Source organism: Pristiophorus japonicus, chromosome 9 (assembly GCF_044704955.1).
Source record: "Pristiophorus japonicus isolate sPriJap1 chromosome 9, sPriJap1.hap1, whole genome shotgun sequence".
In the NCBI taxonomy this organism is placed as follows: domain Eukaryota; kingdom Metazoa; phylum Chordata; class Chondrichthyes; family Pristiophoridae; genus Pristiophorus; species Pristiophorus japonicus.
In genome coordinates this window covers 56734476-56755930 of record NC_091985.1, presented here as the reverse complement: position 1 = coordinate 56755930, position 21455 = coordinate 56734476, and the positions used below count along the sequence as shown (strand labels likewise).

Below are 21455 nucleotides of genomic sequence, written 5' to 3'. Positions count from 1 at the left end.
TGCCCCCCAGAGACCTCGGTGTTGCTTTCGCGGCTGGGTCCACCACAGGCCACGGGGAGCCTTCCGGTATGGTGCCACAGCACCGACCTAAGCTCCCTCAGATTGGTGGTGATGGTATTGTGCCACCCCTGGTGAGTTATTCAGGCTCCTCAGGCCAGGATATGGATGGTGCACTCCCTCCGGCTCGCAGCATTCCTGGCCCCAGACCTGTCACTCTGCCAGTGCCTCCACGCATGGCCTAGCCTGAGCCAAAACCCGACTGAACCGTCTCAGGAGGGTGTTGACCAGTCTCCAGCCGGCCCTTCCAGGCTCAAAGCTGCTCAAGGGCGACCTAGAAGGACATCTGCAGCTTCCACACAGGGCAGACAATCAGCCTTCCCAGACCCATGAGGCAGCAACAGGGGAGACACTGAGGCGAAGTCGCAGGTTTATCACTCATAAGATCATCATAGGCAGGATGACTTGCTTCTACTCTAACGGCCCAAGTTTCGGGCCGCGCCTAGAACGGCGCAGCACCGACCTGGACGCCCGTTTTTCGCGCTCGAAAGTGCGCCTAAAAAATACTTACAGATTCTCCGGCTCCCTGCAGGTCCTCTGGAGCTGGGCACGGCGCAGCACGAGCTGTGGGGGACGGAGCCAGGTCCCTGCGCTGAAAACAGTGCCGGGACCTCTGCACATGCACGCTACAGTGGGCGTGCATGTGCAGTAGCTCCAAGTGGCCAAAACTGTGTGGGAGGGGCCCGAAACACGTAGCCCCTAGCCCTGGCCGAATGGCCTCACTGGGGCTGCGTGGATCAGGCTGCACCTCCCACGCCCAGCTCTTGCTTCCTCCCTTCAGCTGGCTCTCTCAAACCCCTTCCCAGCTCCCGACCTGACTTCCCTCCCCCCCCCCCCCCGGACCCGATCCCCGCCCAGCCCCCGGACCTGACCCGCGCTTCCCCCCCCCCCCCACCCCCCAGGACCTGACCCACCCCCCCTCCAAGGACCCGACCCACCCCCCCAGGACCCGACCCGATCCCTAGCCACCTACCTTTAACTCCGGTGCTGGGGGCGGGCCTTGCCCAAAGTCTTGGGCCCGGCCGGGCCGGACTCGTTCAGCCTCTCTCCTCTCCCCCTCCCTTCTCCCCCTCCCTTCTCCCCCTCCCTTCTCCCCCTCCCTCCCTTCTCCCCCTCCCTCCCTTCTCCCCCTCCCTCCCTTCTCCCCCTCCCTCCCTTCTCCACCTCCCTCCCTCTTTCCACCTTTCCACCCTCCCTCCCTCTTTCCTCCCTCTCCCTCCCCCCCTCCCTCCCCCTCCCTCCAACCCCTCCTCCCCCTCCCCTCGCTGTCAGAAACACACACTGACAGACAGAGAGTGAGAGGCACACACACAGACAGATAGAGACACTGACAGAGACACACTGCGGGGGTGGGGGGGGGCGGTGGGGGTGAGCCTATCCCAGCACGCTGTTGGAGGGCTCCCGGTGCTGCAGTCAGTAAGTAGAAAATGTTTTATTTATTGATTTTTTTAATTTTTAAAACATTTTTATTAATTTTTTTTGATTGATTTATTGGTTGATTTATTGATGTATTTATTATTGATGATGGCTCTTTATTTGTAAAACTGAAGTGTTTAATGTTTGTAAACTTCCCTTTAAACCCCCCCCCCCCCATTCCCTACGCCTGATTTATAACCTACGCCTGATTTTCTAAAGTGTAGACAAGGTTTTTCTGAGCGTACAAAAATCTACACTTACTCCATTGTAAGTTAGTTTGGAGTAAGTTTTCACTGCCTAAACTTTCAAAACAGGCATAAGTGGCCGGACACACCCCCTTTTGAAAAAAACATTCTGTTCCAAACTGAAACTGTTCTAACTGACTAGAACTGGAGCAAACTAAATGCCGAGAATTGCAATTTCTAAGATACTCCATTCTAAACCAGTTGCTCCAAAAAAACAGGAGCAACTCAGGCCGAAACTTGGCCCCTAAAAGTGAGTTCTCAGGTGGCTGAATAGTCCAATGTGGGACCTACAGTCTCTGTCACGGGTGGGACAGACAGTGGTTGAAGGAAAGGGTGTGTGGGAAGCCTGAGTTGCCGCACACTCCTTCCGCTGTCTGCACTTGGTCTCTGCATGCTCTTGGCGACAAGACTCGAAGTGCTCAGCGCCATCCCGGATGCTCTTCCTCCACTTTGGGTGGTCTTGAGCCAGGGATTCCCAGGTGCCGGTGGGGTTGTTGCACTTTATCAAGGAGGCTTTGAGGGTTTCCTTGAAGCATTTCCTCTGCCCACCTGGGGATTGCTTGCCGTGTCGAGGCTTCGAGAAGAGCGCTTGCTTTGGGAGCCTTGTGTCAGGCATGCGGACGATGTGGCCCACCCAGCAGAGCTGATCGAGCGTGGTCAGTGCTACGATGCTGAGGATGTTGGCCTGAGCGAGAACACGGATGTTGGTGCGATTATCCTCCCAATGGATTTGCAGGACCTTGTGAAGGCAGCGCTGGTGGTACTTCTCCAGTGTTTTGAGGTGTCTGCTGGAAATAGTCTACGTCTCTGAGCCATATAGGAGGGCGAGAGTCACCACTGCACTGCAGACCATGAGCTTGGTGCTGGGGTTGAGGTCCTGGTCTTCAAAGAAACTTTTCCTCAGGTGACAGAAGGCTGCGCTGGCAACCGAAGACAGTGTTGGACGTCGTCATCGAAGTCTGCCCTTGCAGATAATAGGCTCCCGAGGCATGGAAAATGGTCCACATTGTTCAAGGCCCCACTGTGGATTTTGATAATTAGGGGACAGTGCTGTGTGGCGAGGTCAAGTTAGTGAAGGACCTTTGTCTTACAGATGTTTAGTGTAATGCTCATGCTTTTGTACGCCTCGGTGAAGGTGTTGACGATGGCTTGAAGTTTGGCATCTGAGTGAGCGCAGATGCAGGCATCGTCTGCGGACTGTAGTTCGATGACAGAGGATGGGACGGTCTTGGATCTAGCCTGGAGGCAACGGAGGTGAAATAGATTCCCATTTATTATCGTGTGGAATGCTGAGCTGGGGCGACGTTTCCAGTCTGAACCCCTGGATTAAGATTTCAGTTTTCTCTCTGAATCTCAGAATCTCTCTTTCTCTCGTTTTCTTTTTCCCTTTTCTCTTTCTCTATTCCTGTTTCTTTACTTCTCTCTCTCCCAATCAATTTTTCTCATTCTGTTTCTCATTCCCTTTCCTCACTTCTATCTCGATCTCCTTCCTCTCTTGCTCTCTCTCTCTCACTCGCTCCCTCTCTCTTGCTCCCTCTCTCTCGCTCCTCCTCTCTCTCTCTCGCTCCCCCTCTCTCTCGCTCCCCCTCTCTCTCGCTCCCCCTCACGCTCCCCCCCGCTCTCTCTCGCTCCTCCCCCTCGCTCTCTCTCGCTCCTCCCCCTCGCGCTCTCTCGCTCCTCCCCCTCGCGCCCTCTCGCTCCTCCCCCTCGCTCTCTCTCGCTCCTCCCCCTCGCTCTCTCTCGCTCCTCCCCCTCGCTCTCTCTCGCTCCTCCCCCTCGCTCTCTCTCGCTCCTCCCCCTCGCTCTCTCTCGCTCCTCCCCCTCGCTCTCTCTCGCTCCTCCCCCTCGCTCTCTCTCGCTCCTCCCCCTCGCTCTCTCTCGCTCCTCCCCCTCGCTCTCTCTCGCTCCTCCCCCTCGCTCTCTCTCGCTCCTCCCCCTCGCTCTCTCTCGCTCCTCCCCCTCGCTCTCTCTCGCTCCTCCCCCTCGCTCTCTCTCGCTCCTCCCCCCTCCCCCTCTCTCTCGCTCCCCCTTTCTCTCTCTCTCTCGCTACCCCCCTCTCTCGCTCCGCCCTCTCTCTCTCGCTCCCCCTCTCTCTCTCTCGATCCCCTCTCTCTCTCGCTCCCCCTCTCTCTCTCTCGATCCCCTCTCTCTCTCGATCCCCCCTCTCTCTCGATCCCCCCTCTCACTCTCTCTCTCGATCCCCCCTCTCTCGCTCCCGCTCCCCCCTCACTCTCGCTCCCCTCCACTCCCACTCTCGCTTCCCCCTACTCCCACTCTCGCTCTCCCCCCTCTCACTCTCGCTCCCCCCCCTCTCACTCTCGCTCCCGCCCCTCTCACTCTCGCTCTCCCCCCTCTCTCACTCTCGCTCTCCACCCAACTCCCACTCTCGCTCCCCCCCCACTCCCACTCTCGCTCCCCCCCCACTCCCACTCTCGCTACCCCCCACTTCCATTCTCGCTCCCCCCCCCACAACCACACTCTCGCTCTCCCCCCACTGCCACTCTCGCTCCCCCCCCATTCCCACTCTCGCTCCCCCCCATTCCCACTCTCGCTCCCCCCCCACTCCCACTCTCGCTCCCCCCCCACTGCCACTCTCGCTCCCCCCCCCACTGCCACTCTCGCTCCCCCCCCACTGCCACTCTCGCTCCCCCCTCACTGCCACTCTCGCTCCCCCCCCCACTCCCACTCTCGCTCCCCCCCCACTGCCACTCTCGCTCCCACTCCCACTCCCAGTCTCGCTCCCCCCCCCACTGCCACTCTCGCTCCCCCCCCACTGCCACTCTCGCTCCCCCCTCACTGCCACTCTCGCTCCCCCCCCCACTCCCACTCTCGCTCCCCCCCCACTGCCACTCTCGCTCCCACTCCCACTCTCGCTCCCACTCTCGCCCCCCCTCCCACTCTCGCTCCCCCTCCACTCCCACTCTCGCTCCCCCCCCACTCCCACTCTCGCTCCCCCCCCCACTCCCACTCTCGCTCTCCCCCCACTCCCACTCTCGCTCCCCCCCCATCTCTCTCTCTCGCTCCCCCCCATCTCTCTCTCTCTCGCTCCCTCCCCCTCTCTCTCTCTCTCTCTCGCTCGCCCTCTCCCTCCCTCCCTCCCGCTCGCCCCCTTCCTCCTTCCCTCCCGCTCGCTTACCCCCCCGCCCCCTCCCCTTGACTGCGGATTCTGTGCTGAACATCCTCAGGTTTGGATCTTACCTTCTTGTCTCTTTCCGCTCCCACAGCTCTGAGACCTCTGCCACTCTGCTGCAGCCATAAAAGCTGGTGGGTGCACCATCAGCTAAAGGGCCAGCTTTTTCACTCTGAAAATGTGTCTGGGGGCGGAGTGGTAGCGGTGCGTACTTTTACTGCGTCACTACTGCCACAAGCCCCACACCATCACGAGAGTCAGTCGATCACAGCGGTGGCCCACACCACTGTAAGACCTCCCGGGCCGAATCTATGTCGGGGCGGCCAGTTGAACCCAAAGCGGCGGCCTTTTGATTTTGACGAATGGCCGCCGCAAACAGGCAGTAACGGTCCTTCCCAGGCCCATGATTCTATGGTGGCTGAGCATTATTAAGTTATGATCTACACTATAATTTCAGCCAACTTGGCTCACTGACCTGCCCAGGCATGGCATTTGAGTGTATAATGATTGAGAAAGGGATATAGATAGGTTCAGAGAATGGGCAAAAATTTGGCAGATAGTGTATAATGTGGGCAAATGAGAGGTTATCCACTTTGGTCGGAAAAATAAAAAAGCAAATTACTATTTAAATGGAGAGAAATTACAAAATGCTGCAGCACAGAGGGATCTGAGGGTTCTTGTGCATGGAACACAAAAAGTTAGCATGCAGATACAGCAAGTAATCAGGAAAGCAAATGGAATGTTGGCCTTTATTACAAGGGGGATGGAGTATAAAAGCAGGGAAGTCCTGCTCCAACTGTACAGGGCATTGATGAGACCGCACCTGGAGTACTGTATACAGTTTTGCTCTCCTTATTTAAGGAGGGATATACTTGCATTGGAGGCAGTTCAGAGAAGGTTCACGAGGTTGATTCCTGAGATGAAGGGGTTGTCATATGAAGATCGGTTGAGCAGGTTGGGCCTATACTCATTGGAGTTTAGAAAAATAAGAGGTGATCTTATTGAAACATATAAGATTCTTAGGGGTCTTGACAGGGTAGTTGCAGAGAGGATATTTCCTCTCATGAGAGAATGTAGAACTAGGAGACAGATTTTCAGAATAAGGGGTCGTCCATTTAAGAAAGAAATGAGGAGGAATTTCTTCTCTCAGAGGGTTGTGAATCTTTGGCATTCTCTACCCCAGGGAGCTGTGGAGGCTGGGTCTTTGAATATATTTAAGGTGGAGATGGACAGATTTTTGAATGATAAGGGAGTCAAAGGTTATGGGGAGCGGGCAGAGGAGTAGAGTTGAGGCCAAGATTAGATCAGCCATGATCTTATTGATTGGCAGAGCAGGCTCAAGGGGGCAAATGGCCTACTCGTGCTCCTATTTCTTATGTTCTTATGACTCTTAAGAATCCCCAGCTGCACTCAAACTGCCAAGCTTTTTGTTTTCATTATGCCAATTTTTCATGTATAAAATCCTCACATGTACATGAGTGTGCTGGTAATGTCCTGCTCTTGCTGCTTTGGAGTGGAGGAAGCTTTACTGTACATCATGGTAAACCTGATAAGCGAGTGCTTGGAAATGTTCTATTCTTCACCATTAACCTTGCTGAGTACCGAGCAAGAACAACAAAATATCCTCCTAGTAAATCTTTGAGTTTCTGGGCAATACTGTACTCGTGTCCACCACTAATACCAGTTAATCCATTATTTCCACCTCTTGAGCAATAAGATCATTTTTGCACTGCAGTCAGGAATCATCTAGAGTCATACTTAAATAACTAATGCTTTGTCTGTCACTTTCTTTCAGCCCTAACAGGGAGTCGAGGACAAAAGTCATCATCTGACTTAAGCAAAACATCAGGGGAAGCTCAACGGCTCAGCAGTCTGACTTTTGGATACTTTAAAGGAAACCCCAGGAGTCTTCAGCAGAATACCCTGGAAGCTGGGTTACTGGACATAAAATTTACAGGTGGATAGAATCCTTCTTAAATTATTGTAAAATGAACAATAAAGAAGGCAGTGTGGGCTGGAAAATCCTAACACATTTACAAGCATAAAAAAATTAAACAAGTGTTTCACTTATGAAAATGAACACCAACTTTCTTCAGTTCATCTATTTAATTTTTTTTTAAATGATATTGAATCCTTAGAGTATTTTGTTCAGTCTTTCCAGAAAATCAAAAAAGACTGAGGAAACGGAATTAACATGCAGAGAATTAGTTAACACAGCACACTGTTTACCACTGTTTGTGATGAAGATCATTGGTCCATACCTGAGGTGCCCAAGAAGAGGACAATGCTGGCTTATGTTTTTAGCATTCATCATTTATGTAATTACAGGAAGGTTGAGATATTGCTCTGCATTGATATATAATTTAACGACAACATAATTCAAATAATATATGATGACATTAGTTTATTACAAACAAAGGTAATCTGATTAAACTTGTAGACATTAAAATAGATAGTGTAAATAAACCAGAGGATGCAATAAACCACTTATAGAAGGATTTAGATCAGTTATACAACTGAACAGAAAAATGACATTAAATTTATTACTGACTATATTGGGTGAACAACAATGAGTGATATATGTATGCAGTGAAGTGAATAGAATTAGCACAAGGAGACTTCCTTGTAGCTCCTCAGTACATTTGCGATTTGGAACTTTAGATGTGGGGAAGCAATGCATGAACCTATGTAAACACTGTTTTGGACCTCTAACCCAACCTATGTCATATCAATTCACCAACCTATGTTATATCAAGTGACTTAAAGTATGGACATAATGTAACTTGTATATTTATTTTTTTTAGAAAAGGAAATGAACAAGAGGCCCCATATGAATTCCATTCAAAATATTGAAACAGATCAAAGGGGTTTCTCTCAAAACAACTGTGTACCCGAACTACAAGGTAGAAAAGGACAGACTAGCCACCAGCTTTTACCAAAAGAAGGCGGCACAGCTTTTATGTCTTTGAGTGACGGCAGTTCTGATGATGAAGAAGAAAGGAAAAAACGCTCAAAATCCAAATGTTTGTCAAACCTCTCCAATCACACATCAGAAGGAGGCATCAGACTTAGTCTCATTGGGAGTGACACCTATTTGACAGCATCTGACGACAGCAACTCTGCCTTTGATGATGAGGGTATAGTGGTTCACCAAGCTGAGCAAAAACTACCCTTCCAAGATGCAGTTGCAAATACTAAAACTCTACAGGTAGTGGATCATTTTCCCAGCATAATAATGAACTCAAAAACACTGATTAAAAGAATGGATCATGATAGTTCCTCTGATGAGTTAAACAAGAAATTTGAATCCCAAAGGCTAGATTCTTCATCATCATCGAGTGAAACAAATGCTCCAAGCCAAATTCTAACATCAGCATTTACACCAAAACATCTAACCCCTACAACGGCAACCAGTACCCAGCCCATGCATTCCCTAATTGAGACAAATTCATTCTCTAACTTAACACCTCCGAAATTAAGGACTCCTGATGTATTTAGTGTAAGTGTGGCCAAAGCAAAGAAACATTTTAGCCAACCTCAATTAAGTACTGATCGTCTGTTTGGCAGAAACCGAAATGCTATTAGTATGGTGAGGCCAATGCGTCATGAAGAGACGGACATCGATATCAATGAAGGTGAAAATGATATTCTGGAGAAAATGGAAACTGGCTATGATGAGGGAATGTTTTTGTATGATTTATCTGAAGCCCAAATCACAGAGGAGCAACCAGAAACGGAAGACATCACATGCAAAGTTCCCAACAACAAGCCACCAACTCCTCCTCTGCATAGATTCCCTTCCTGGGTAATTCTTACTGCACTGATGAAGTAACAAATAGCAGTTAGTGCTTCATTTGTAGAATTAAAAATGTCAATAGATGTTTTTAAAAATTAAGTTGGCATTGGTTTGACTGCTTTAACAATACAGTCCGCTTGATCTCAAAGATCTTAACTAATTCACATCAGACCTGTCTGGTGTATTTATTCGTGTTAGGCAATCTGAAAATTTGTCAAATAATTATTGATAACTTTTCTGAAATTGCCCCACTAGAGCACACTGGTGAAGTGTTAGTCTATCTAGTAATCTATCTTTATATTTAAAAATCACTATCCCACACATACTCACACTTTGATAGAGATGTTCAAAATCATAAATAGAGTAAATAAGGAGAAACTGTTTCCAGTGGCAGAAGGGTTGGTAACCAGAGGGGACAGATTTAAGGTGATTGGCAAAGAAACCAGAGACAACACGAGGAAAAATAATTTAGGCAGCGAGTTGTGTTCTGGAAATCTTTGCCTGAAAGGGTGGTGCAAGCAGATTTACAGGTAACTTTCAAAAGGGAATTAAATAAATACTTGAATGGAAGAAATTTACAGGGCTAGGTGAGGAAGGAGCAGGGGTGTGGGACCAATTGTATATCTCTATCAAAGAGCCGGCACAGGCACGATGGACCGGATAGCTCCCTTCTGTGCTGTATCATTCTAAGAGCCATCTGGCATAGTGCAGCCTATTCAGACAGTAAACTGTACTAGGTTTGCAGTGTTCCTTTACATTATTGTATATTGAGGATGGCAAATTACTTCCATCAGCTAAAAGAACCCAATAATCTGTGAGATATCGCATCATTTTATGTCACTATTCAATGGCAGTAGAAAAATAGCAATGGCACCAGAAAAAAACTCAAAATAAAATACACATATTTTAGAAAAAATATCAGAGAACACAGACTATAAGTAAATTACTGGGTTCAGATGACAATAAACCACCTAAGCAATGCTCTGCTGTTTTCTGATGTCATGTGGAGCAGTTCGATTACGGTCTCAGACCACCTTAATCTATGCAGTCTCTTCTATTTGGCTTGTCTGCCTCTGCGAAAGAAAGAAAGACTTGGATTTATAAGAACATAAGAAATAGGAGCAGACGTAGGCCATATGGCCCCTCGAACCTGCTCCGCCATTTAATACGATCATGGCTGATCTGATCATAGACTCAGATCCACTTCCATACCCGTTCTCTATAACCCTTTATTCCCTTATCATTTAAGAAACTGTCTATTTCTGTCTTAAATTTATTCAATGTCCCAGCTTCCACAGCTCTCTGAGGCAGCGAATTCCACAGATCCACAACCCTCTGAGAGAAGAAGTTTCTCCTCATCTCAGTTTTAAGTGGGCGGACCCTTATTCTAAGATTATACCCTCTAGTTCTAGTCTCCCCTATCAGTGGAAACATCCTCTCTGCATCAACTTTGTCAAGCCCCTCAAATCTTATACATTTCGATAAGATCACCTCTCATTCTTCTGAATTCCAATGAGTAGAGGCCCAACCTACTCAACCTTTCCTCACAAGTCAACCCACTCATCTCTGCAATCAACCTTGTGAACCTTCTCTGAACTGCCTCAAAAGCAAGTATAACCTTTCATAAATATGGAAATCAAAACTGTACACAGTATTCCAGGTGTGGCCTCACCAATACCCTGTACAACTGTAGCAAGACTTCCCTGCTTTTATACTCCATCCCCTTTGCAATAAAGGCCAAGATCCCATTGGCCTTCCTGATCACTTGCTGTACCTGCATACTATCCTTGTGTTTCATGCACAATTACCCCAAGGTACCGCTGTACTGCAGCACTTTGCAATCTTTCTCCATTTAAATAATAACTTGCTCTTTGATTTTACCTGCCAAAGTGCACAACCTTATTCTCCATCTGCCAAATGTTTGTCCACTCACTTTAGCCTGTCTATGTCCTTTTGCAGATTTGTGTCCTCTTCACACATTGCTTTTCCTCCCATCTTTGTATCGTTGGCAAACTTGGCTACGTTACACTCAGTCCCTTTCTCCAAGTCGTTAATATAGATTGTAAACAGTTGGGGTCCCAGCACTGATTCCTGCGGCACCCCACTTATTACTGATTACCAACCCAAGCAAGTATCATTTATCCCGACTCTCTGTTTTCTGTTAGTTAGCCAATCCTCTATCCATGCTAATAAATTACCCCCAACCCCGTGAACTTTTATCTTGTGCAGTAACCTTTTATATGGCACCTTGTCAAATGCCTTCTGGAAGTCCAAATACACCACATCCACTGGTTCCCCTTTATCCATCCTGTTCGTTACATCCTAAAAGAAAAATTTGTCAAACATGACTTCCCCTTCATAAATCCATGCTGACTCTGCCTGACTGAATTTTGCTTTTCCAAACGTCCTGCTACTGCTTCTTTAATAATGGACTCCAACATCTTCCCACCCACATTTATATAGCGCCTTTCATGACCACTGGACGTCTCAAAGCGTTTTACAGCCAATTAAGTACAGCTTAGGCTACACTGCAGACCTCGGCCAAACCTGACTACACCGAACTCTAGTTCTGTCTCCACCAAACCCTCGTGATCAATTGCAGGACATAGCGATTCTCCATTCTATTTTCCTCTATGTTGTAAAGCAAATGATCTTTGCTCAGAGCTTCCCTTCGGTGGCACAAATGAAATGTATAACGGAACACAGGCATAAACCTCCAACAATCTAAAGGAACCTTGCTGGAATGTACTTCAGCAAAGTCATCAAGGAAATTCAAGTTTTGTGAATGCACTTTAATGCATTCAAGTGTGAATGCCGCCTTCCATCCTTCAAATTGGATCTGACTTGAGGGGACATTGGCCTTTCTTCTTTTGCTGTGTTGTCAGGTGTTTAGATTGTAACTGAACTAGATGGTGCTGGGGGTATTTTTAACAATATTTGTAAATATCTATTGCCCAGGTTTTTTTGGCAGTCTTATCTGGAGGGTGGGAAGGCAAATTAGTTAAAACACATCTCAGCCCTTACTTCCAGTGGAATTCCACCAAGGATCAAGATTTGGAAAGAAAAAGTAGAAAAGCTTAGTGTTATTACTCCTCCCCTCATTCCATACCCGCATTCACCATCTACAGTTGCCAAGCCAAGGCCACTCAGCTCTTTGAAATCTCTGCAGATCACCAGTGCGACTTCTTGATCTTACTGTGGGAGCATCACAGTCAAGTTGCTGACCGACAGCAAGCACCAGTTGTGTGGGAAGGGAAATTACCCCACCTCCTGTTCACCGTTTTCTCCCTCTGAAAACCTCAACTTAAAACAGGAGAACTGTACTCGTATGAGTATAAGTAACAGTGTAGGGGGTGGTGTATGGGGTCAGGTTCACCTCTGACCTTCTGAGCGGTTCGAATCGCTCCCACTCCCTGGGTTCTAGACTTTGGATTTATTTGGGGGATGTGACAAAGTGCAAGAGACAACTGGTTTGGTGCAAAGAACTTCGATTTTATTAAGGACAAGAAAATACAATGTTAAACTTGTAATCATTCAAATAAAGAACACTATATCTCACATTCAAAGGGGTTACAGAAATAATTCACCTCCCACCTCCCAATGCCTAACTCTGACTAGGTTAAACTCCAAGGCAAACAGGGACTATGCTCACCAATCCTTTACTGGTAGTTGGTGGTGGTGGTTCACGATTTCGGGGTTCGCTGGATTCTGTAGGTTCTGCTTGCCGTACCCCGAACGTAGTAGAAGACTTCTTACTGCGCAATCTTCAGTTGGGTGGTGTCCACTGATGTAGTAGGGTGTGTTTTGGACTTATGGGGTAAGTACCCTCTTTCGATAGAAATAGGTTTCAAAGTCTCTTTAGGTAATGTTTTCACCTGTAGTCAGGCCTAGATTGTAGAGTGGAAACTTTCGAATCTTCGGTTTCTTCTTTGAGAAGTTTTGTTTCGGAGTTGTTCGATCGCGGTGTTTTCGATGGTACCACGTTGGCTGTGGTCGGTTGCTGCCGCGATGGTGATGTTCTTCCTTTTCGATAGCAGGGCAATGTGGCCCCGGTAGTGTCATTGAGGCTGGAAAGGCTTGTTACGACTGCTGCGGTGGTCTCTCTCTCCTCCCTTCTTGATGCTCTATGATGCTGATACTGTCCTCTCAAGCAAAAGCATACCTTCGTTAAAACAGGGCCCCAGTTATACTTTTGGAGTGTTCTAAGCTTCGCGCCAAATTTGCCCTGATTCTTTGTTTAATTTTTGGCGGGCTTGATATCTCTTTGTCATATTTTGGCGGGCTCATTAAATGTTAACCTGTCTCGGAGGTGTCGATCTTTTAAATCTGTTTCTTGATGGAAAAAATTAGCTTTGGTATTTGCAATGTCTGCCTAGGTTTTGGTCTTCCAAGTGGGCTGGATGTGCCATTGTTATTATGCATGTGCTGGAATGGGTTTTCTGCTCACGGTGATGGCTGGCTATCTCTGGGTTGATTGTTGTTATGTAAATGTCTCCTGGGGAGAATGGTTTTCGAGTTTACACAATTTCCCCAGACAATTTGTTTTAGCTTCAATACCCCAGACAGTTTCAATACTCAAAACTGGTTTCTTTTGAAGGATAGTTCTCCTTTAGTTCTTAGCCCTTCCCACACAGACCCAATCTACCTTGTAAAATCCCAAATTCGATTAAAACTCGTAGTTCCTTCCATGCGCACTTTAGGATTTCAAACTTTCTGGTAGATAGTTCCAATTTAAATTTCCTTTCCAATGAGTCCAAACACTGGGGGGGTTTTCCCACGAATTTTGCAACTCTACAACAGTCAGTATATGGAATTGACTCCTGAGAGTTGAACACTACCTGCCAGGTCATCGTAACCTTTTAACTAATCCTCTTGACGGATCATACGAATCTGAAAGAAATGGGCCTCCGTGAGCGGAGAGTTGGGCTATTTGTAAAAGGCCTGCTTTTACCAGCCTAAGAGTTTTAAAAAATAGAAAAATAAAATGTTATCACTTATACATTAAAAACCCTGTCCAATAAGATAAGTTTATTTTTAGCCCTGTTAAAACATCTAATTTTTTTCCCCCCAAAATTAAATTTTTGTTTAAAATATTTAATTAAATGGAATTTTAAATATGTAATGTTTAAAAAAATTATTTAATGTGTTTGTGTATTTTTTAAGTGATCCCCATTCATACTTATGGAAGTTTGATACAAACGGAAACCCTATAAGTATGAATGGGGAATCCCTTCTTTTATTGGTTGGACAATCCCACATCATCCCAGGGGCCTTTACCGCGGGTACACAGATGCCCAGGAGCGCTAATCTACAAACCTCCTGGACCACCAGGAAAATACATAGAATTTTTGCAGGTCTGAGTAATCTGCCCGCGGGAAGCCTCCGACAGCAAATTTTCCCTCATTAAATTATCAGGTAAATCAGACTACTCTGTAATTAGAGGTCACTAATAGCATATTTTGTTTTATTCGTTCCTGAGATGTGGGTGTCGTTGAACCGCCTTGAAACGGTGAAGGTATTCCCACAGTGCTGGTAGGGAGAGAGTTCCAGGATCTTGATCCAGTGATGATGAAGGAACGGCAAATATATTTCCAAGTTGGGATGGAGTGTGACTTGGAGGGGAACTTAGAGGTGATCATTGAGGATATTCATGGAGTCTCCTCCTCCCGTTAGTTGTTTAATGGTCCACCACCATTCATGACTGGATATGGCAAAACTGCAGAGTTTTTATCTGATCTGTTGATTGTGGGATTGTTTAGTCCTGTCTATAGCATGCTGCTGTTGTTCAGCATACATGTAGGCCTGTATTGCAGCTTCCCCAGGTTGGCACCTCATTTTCTGATGGCCCACAGCGCCTGATGGGGCGGTAATTGACCAGATTTGATTTGTCCTGTTTTTTGTGGACAAAACTTACCTGGTCAGATTGCCACATTGTCTGGTAGATGCCTGCGTACAGTTTTGCTCTCCTTATTTAAGGAAGGATATACTTGCGTTGGAGGCAGTTCAGAGAAGGTTTATGAGATTGATTCCTGAGATGAAGGGGTTGTCATATGAAGAAAGGTTGAGCCTATACTCATTGGAGTCTAGAAGAATGAGAGGTGATCTTATTGAAACATAGGATTCTGAGGGAGAATGACAGGGTAGATTCAGAGAGGATGTTTCCCCTCATGGGGGAATGTAGAACTAGGGGGCATAGTTCCAAAATAAGGGGTCGCCCATTTAAGACAGAAATGTGGAGGAATTTCTTCTCTCGAAGCGTCGTGAATCTTTGGAATTCTCTACCCGAGAGAGCTGTGGAGGCTGGGTAATTGAATATATTTAAGATGGGGATACAGATTTTTGAATGATAAGGGAATCAATTGTTATGGGGAGCGGGCGGGGAAGTGAAGTTGAGGCCAAGATTAGATCAGCCATGATCTTATTGAATGGTGGAGCAGGCTCGAGGGGCCAAATGGCCTTCTCCTGCTCCTATTTCTTATGCTGTTATGTTCTCATGAATGCCCAGTTTTGAACTGCTGGATCATTTCTGAATCTATCTCATTTAACACGGTGGTGATGCTACACAACACAATGGAGGATGTCCTCAGTGTGAAGGTGGGACTTCATAGAAAATAGGTGCAGGAGTAGGCCATTCGGCCCTTAGAGCCTGCACCACCATTCAATAAGATCATGGCTGATCATTCCCTCAGTACCCCTTTCCTGCTTTCTCTCCATATCCCTTGATCCCTTTAGCCGTAAGGGCCATATCTAACTCCCTCTTGAATATATCAATGAACTGGCATCAACAACTCTCTGCGGCAGAGAATTCCACAGGTTTACAACTCTCTGAGTGAAGAAGTTTCTCCTCATCTCAGTCCTAAATGGCCTACCCCCTATCCTAAGACTGTGTCCCCTGGTCCCCTTCGTCTCCACAAGGACTGTGTGGTGGTCACTGCTACCAATACTGTCATGAACAGATGCATATGTGACAGGTGGATTGGTGAGAACGAGGTCAAGTTCTCTCACCACCTGGTGCTGGCGCAGCCTGGCAGTTATATCCTTCAGGGCTCGGTCAGTAGTGGTGCAACTGAGCCACTGTTGGTGATGGACAGTAAAGTCCCTACCCAGAGTATATTCTATGCCCTTGCTATATCCTCAGTGCTTCTTCCAAGTGGTGTTCAACATGGAAGAGTACTGGTTCATCAGCTGCAGGAGGGTAGATGGTGGTAATCAGCAGGAGGTTCCCTTGCCCATGCTTGACCTGATGCCATGAGACTTCATGGGGTCCAGAGTCAATGTTGAGGACTCCTAGGGCCACTCCCTCCAGACTATATACGACTGTGCTGCCACCTCTGGTGGGCCTGTCCTGCCAGTGGGACAGGACATACCCTGGGATGGTGATGGAGGAGTCTGGGACATTGGCTGAAAGGTATGATTCTGAGAGTCTGACTATGTCAGGCTGTTGCTTGACTAGCCTGTTAGACAACTCTCCCAATTTTGGCACAAGTCCCCAGATGTTAGTGAGCAGGACTTTGCAGGGATGACTGGGCTGGATGTACCGTTGTCATGTCTGAAGCCAGTGCCTAATCGATGCCGGCTGGTCCATCCGGTTTTATTCTTATTATTGTTTCTTGTAGTGGTTTGTTACAACTGAGTGGCTTGCTAGGTCATTTCAGAGGGCATCCTTCAATGAATCGGAAGCAATATGTTATGGAATCGAATATATTGAGTAAAGTACAAAGATGTAACAAATTATGAACAATATTTTTTTGCTGCACTCTGATGGCTTAAAAGATAAATGCACTGCGTGGAATTTAATTGCACCTTATTGATGAGGAAGGACCCGGACTCCGTCATTAGTTTGTGCTGAGTTTGTTGATCTCAGCAGAGATGTTAGTCAGGCTTGAGTGTCTCCAGGCTAGGAAAGGAAAGAAAATTAGCTAAAATTCCTGCTCCTTACTGCTTTCCAGGGACTCCAGTTAGAAAGTGTACATGGTTGAAAGTTGGTGGAAGGCAAAATCAGGCTTAGTTGTGATGCACACACTAAACATCAATTCACCTGCAGTGCTGCCCACTCCCTATCTAAGCTGACATTTAAAGAATGGCCAGGTAAATGAGGTACTAGAGGGTTGGTGCTGCTCATATCCTTTTATCCCTGCATGTGTCAGTGCCATGACCAGAGAATGGAAAGAAATTGGAGGTAAATGAAGAACATTTTGCCATGCACCTTGTTCTGAAAACTACTCTTCATATTTTGGTCCTGATATGAAAGATTTTCTTGTAGTTTGTGGTTCTGTAGTTTGTATGACAATGCAATGGTATTAAGCAATGTTCCTTTATCTTTTTAATCCAGGAAAGCAGAATTTATGCAGTAGCCAAGTCAGGTATGAGAATATCAGAGGCCTTTTGTATGGACCCAAGTAACAAATGTAAGTATTTTATATATGAGGGGAAAGAGCTTGCAGTCTAATGGACTAACTCAATAGGCTAGAAATTCCATTTTTGGTCATAGCAATATTTTTCCGCCAAACTCCGCTATGATTCCGAGGCCTAACATTTGGGGAAAAATGTGCCCAGCGATAAAAATCAGCGTTGCATAAGGATTCGTGATGCAAATCGTGAATTTTCTGCAACTTTTCTCCGAGGCCAATACCACTGCGAGGAGGGGGGAAAACACAAAAAAAAATTCCAAAATATTAAAAATCACAAAATATTCACAAGATCCTTTTCTATCGAATCGCTGCAAAAGAATTAAAAAAATAAAAATTTTAACTTATCTTTTTTGCAGGTCTTCATACCTACTGCTGTTCCAAGGGCTGCAACGCAGGTTTCTCCCGGGCGTTTTTTTTCATCGTATCTATGGGTGCGCTGTGAGCCAAATAGATGGCGAAAGCGCTTTTTCAAGTCTTGTACACCGGCGGTCCGCTCCCCAGTGGTATTAAAAAAAAAAAAAAGCCCGCGCAAGAATTCAGTGAATTTCCCGGTTCGCCGTTTTTCATCAAAAACGGCAAAATATCACCAAAGAAATGGGCGTAAGATTGGGGAATTTCCAGTCCATTATGTGCAGGGCTACTGGTTCACAGAATTTTTTTTTTTTTAATTTGGGATTCTAGAATTTTTACTGCTGTTTTAGAGACTGCATTCCAAGATTTTGTTCATTTTCATGTGAAAAACTTAATCAGTGACCTTGCTGATATGTCTTACAACATTAATTTAAAGAAAAGATCCATCCACTGTAATAATCTTTGCTTTTCCCTTGACCTCTTCTGCTGAAGGCAGAGTCCCTTTCTGAGGTACAGTTCCATGGATGGCAGTAGTCCTCTGATATCTCACCCAAGTGGCCATTCTTCATGTGTGAACCTGAATCAGTTAACCTGAAACAATTCAACCTAACAGAGCATCACAGCTGATACCAATTCTGCCCTCACCTGACATTCAGATACACATACGTTCCAGCAGGGGTCACTGATACTGATCAGGAGCAGGAAACGTGACTTTTTTCCCCCCTCTCTAGGCCAGTAAGATTGATGTAATATTCTCATTGTTGCCTCCAGGATGTAAGCAGACAGTTGCCATGGCATACAGATTTATTTTTCAGGTGCTGCAGTGGCAGTGTGCAGCCTGAACACTGAATCAGTCCCATTTGGGAATTCTTGTTGTCCACCACGGTCTTGCACCAATATGGATGGATACAACCTGGTTGCCAGCTGATTGAATATGTAAATATATACGTCTAAAAGTCCCACACTGCAATGGGCTAGTGACTGCAATTATTGTTCCTTTCCTTCCAAAATTATTTTAATGATTTTTGCTGACATTCATCAGATGGAATAAGGTCCTTCCGATTGGCCATAGGTACATGTGATAAATATGTGACATTCTCACAGTCATAAGAACATAAGACATAGGAGCAGGAGTAGGCCATATGGCCCCTCGAGCCTGCTCCGCCATTTAATACGATCATAGATGACCCGATCATGGACTCAGGTCCACTTCCCTGTTCGCTCCCAGTAACCGCTTACTCCCTTTCAATCGGAAGGCACTTCTTCCATCTGAAATTTGTGATTCAAGTCAACCACTTTGGAAAGCATGGAAACTTTTGAAGGAGCTTATCAATCTACAACTTAAGGAGTGATGCATTTCCTAAAGGCTATTTCTGTCCGTTCCTTTTGCATTTTGTTCTTTGAATAATGATCACAGGTGGTCCCTCGAAACGAGGAAGACTTGTTTCTGCGCTTAAAAAAAGACGAGTTTACAGGTGTTTCAATGAAGGACCCGAACTACATCCTGAAGGGTGGAAGATGCTTGTGTGTGAATTTTTTTAACGTGGGGTGGCCATTGCACACCAGCCACCACACGGGCTTGACAGAGCTAGGTCTTGGTCCAGTGGCAAGGATTACCTAAGATGACTGGAGACCAGCTCTGCTGCACGGACCTACTGCGCATACGTATCGCAGTGTGGGCTGGCCCATGCTGCCCCCTGGCCCCGAACTGGCGCCTCCCCTGGGCCCCCTCTACAGTTTCTCACCGCTCCTGCTGTATTTGCCTGTTATGTATGGAGAGAGAGAGTCAGACTGAATACTGTGAGTTCAAAGTAAAGTGTGACCTTAGTCTTTTATTGCAGGTCTCCAGAGTGCATCTTCAACCTGTGAGGCCTCCTTAATCCCTTGGGACTCCAGGGGATGAGCCCTGTGGTGGCTGTACAGAGTAAATACAAGTTTACATATATAACAACACTTCCCCCCCCCCCCCCAAAGTCAATAGTGTAACTATTTACAATGTGGGTCAATCTGGGGCCCTTCTTGCCCTGGTTAATCGTCTCGGTGTGAAAGCCGGTATTGTTGAATCAATACTCGCTAGGCTGCTGTGCAGCTGGCCTTGCTGGGCTGCCTGGTGCGGTGGGTCCTGCTGGGCTGCTGTGGATGATGGGTTCTGCTTCCTGGTCAACCGTGGTGCCGGTTGCCACTGGTGTGTGTGTTGGGGGGGTCAAAGAAGGTAGGGTCCAAGTTGGGTTGCTCAGGATAGTCCGTGAATCTGAGTTTGATTTGGTCCAAGTGCTTCCGGTGAATGAGTCCATTTGAAAGTTTGACCCGAAACACCCTGCTCCCCTCTTTGGCCACGACAGTGCCGGGAAGCCACTAGGGACCTTGTCCATAATTTAATACAAATACAGGATCATTGATTTCAATCTCACATGACACATTTGCGCTATCATGGTATGTACTTTGTTGAAGCCGCCTGCTCTCTACCTGTTCATGTAGATCAGAGTGAACTAACGAGAGCCTTGTCTTAAGTGCTCTTTTCATGAGCAGTTCAGCAGGTGGGATCCGAGTGAGCGAGTGGCTCTCGTGCAGTAGCTAAGCAGGACTCGGGATAGGCGAGTCTGCAGTGAGCCTTCAGTTAACCTCTTCAACCCTTGCTTGATGGTTTGCACTGCTCTCTCTGCCTGACCATTGGACGCTGGTTTAAACAGGGCAGATGTGACGGGTTTGATCCCATTGCGGGTCATGAATTCTTTGAACTCAGCACTGATAAAACATGGTCCGTTGTCGCTCACCAGGACATCGGGTAAGCCGTCTGTGGCAAACATGGCCCGCAGTCTTTCAGTAATGGCAGCGGACGTGCTAGCCGACATTATCTCACATTCAATCCATTTGGAACCACAACCACAAGGATCATTTTACCCAAGAATGGGCCTCCATAGTCGACATGTACCCTAGACCACGGTTTGAATGGCCAAGACCATAAACTTAGCACCGTCTCCCTGGGTGCATTGCTTAACTGCGAGCATGTATTGCATCTGTGAACGCAGGACTCTAAGTCCACATCGATACCGGGCCACCATACGTGGGATGTGACTATCACTTTCATCATTATGATGCTTGGGTGGGTACTGTGGAAGTCACTGATGAAGGTGTCTCTGCCCTTCTTGGGAACCACTACTCGATTGCCCCACAGAAGGTAGTTTGCCTGTACAGACATTTCATCTTTATGCTGCTGGAATGGTTTTATCTCTTCCTGCTTTTCTACTGGGACACTGGACCAGCTCCCATGAAACACAGTTTTTGACTCGGGACAATAAGGGGTCCTGGCTCGTCCAGGTTTTGATCTGCCAGGCAGTGACGGGTGATTGCTCACTCTCAAATGCCTCCATAACCACCATGGCTGGATCTGCAGGCTGCGACATTTCCACCCCTATGGTGGGCAATGGCAGCCTACTGAGAGCATCGGCGCAGTTTTCTGTGCCTGGCCTGTGGTGGATGCGGGCCGATGCATTGCTATTTATCTCTTTACTCTCGGAAAACAGGGATATGAGTGGCTTATGGTCAGTTTCCAATTTGAATTTTAGCCCAAACAGGTATTGATGCATTTTCTTTACCCCATAGACGCATGCTAACGTTTCTTTCTCAATCATGCTGTAGGCTCTCTCAGCCTTAAACAGACTCCTGGATGCATAAGCAACCGGTTGCAGTTCAGCGAAATCATTAGCTTGTTGCAATACACACCCAATGCCATATGACGACGCATCACATGCTAGTACCAAATGCTTACATGGATCATACAACACAAGCAATTTGTTTGAGCATAACAATTTTCTCACTTTTACAAAGGCATTTTCTTGGCTTTTGCCCCAAACCCATTTGTCCCCTTTTCGCAGTAAGACATGCAGTGGTTCTAACAGTGTGCTGAGACCCGGTAAGAAGTTACCAAAGTAGTTCAGGAGACCTAAAAACGACCGCAGCTTTGTCACATTCTGTGGCCTCGGTGCATACTCGATTGCCTCCGTCTTCGAATCGGTGGGCCTGATGCTCTCCGCAAGAACTCCACTTCA

At 46.9% G+C, this 21455-nt stretch overlaps 1 protein-coding gene across 2 annotated transcripts in view; it reads left to right on the top strand.

Moving 5' to 3' along the window:
- Positions 1–21455, top strand: part of plekhh2 (pleckstrin homology domain containing, family H (with MyTH4 domain) member 2) — a 229085-nt gene that overhangs the window by 103959 nt on the left and 103671 nt on the right. For both annotated transcript variants that reach the window (XM_070889372.1, XM_070889371.1), the window contains exons 7-9: positions 6644–6805; positions 7653–8653; positions 16977–17052. In XM_070889372.1, the coding sequence (XP_070745473.1) occupies positions 6644–6805; positions 7653–8653; positions 16977–17052 (1239 nt within the window). The remainder of the gene's footprint in view (positions 1–6643; positions 6806–7652; positions 8654–16976; positions 17053–21455) is intronic.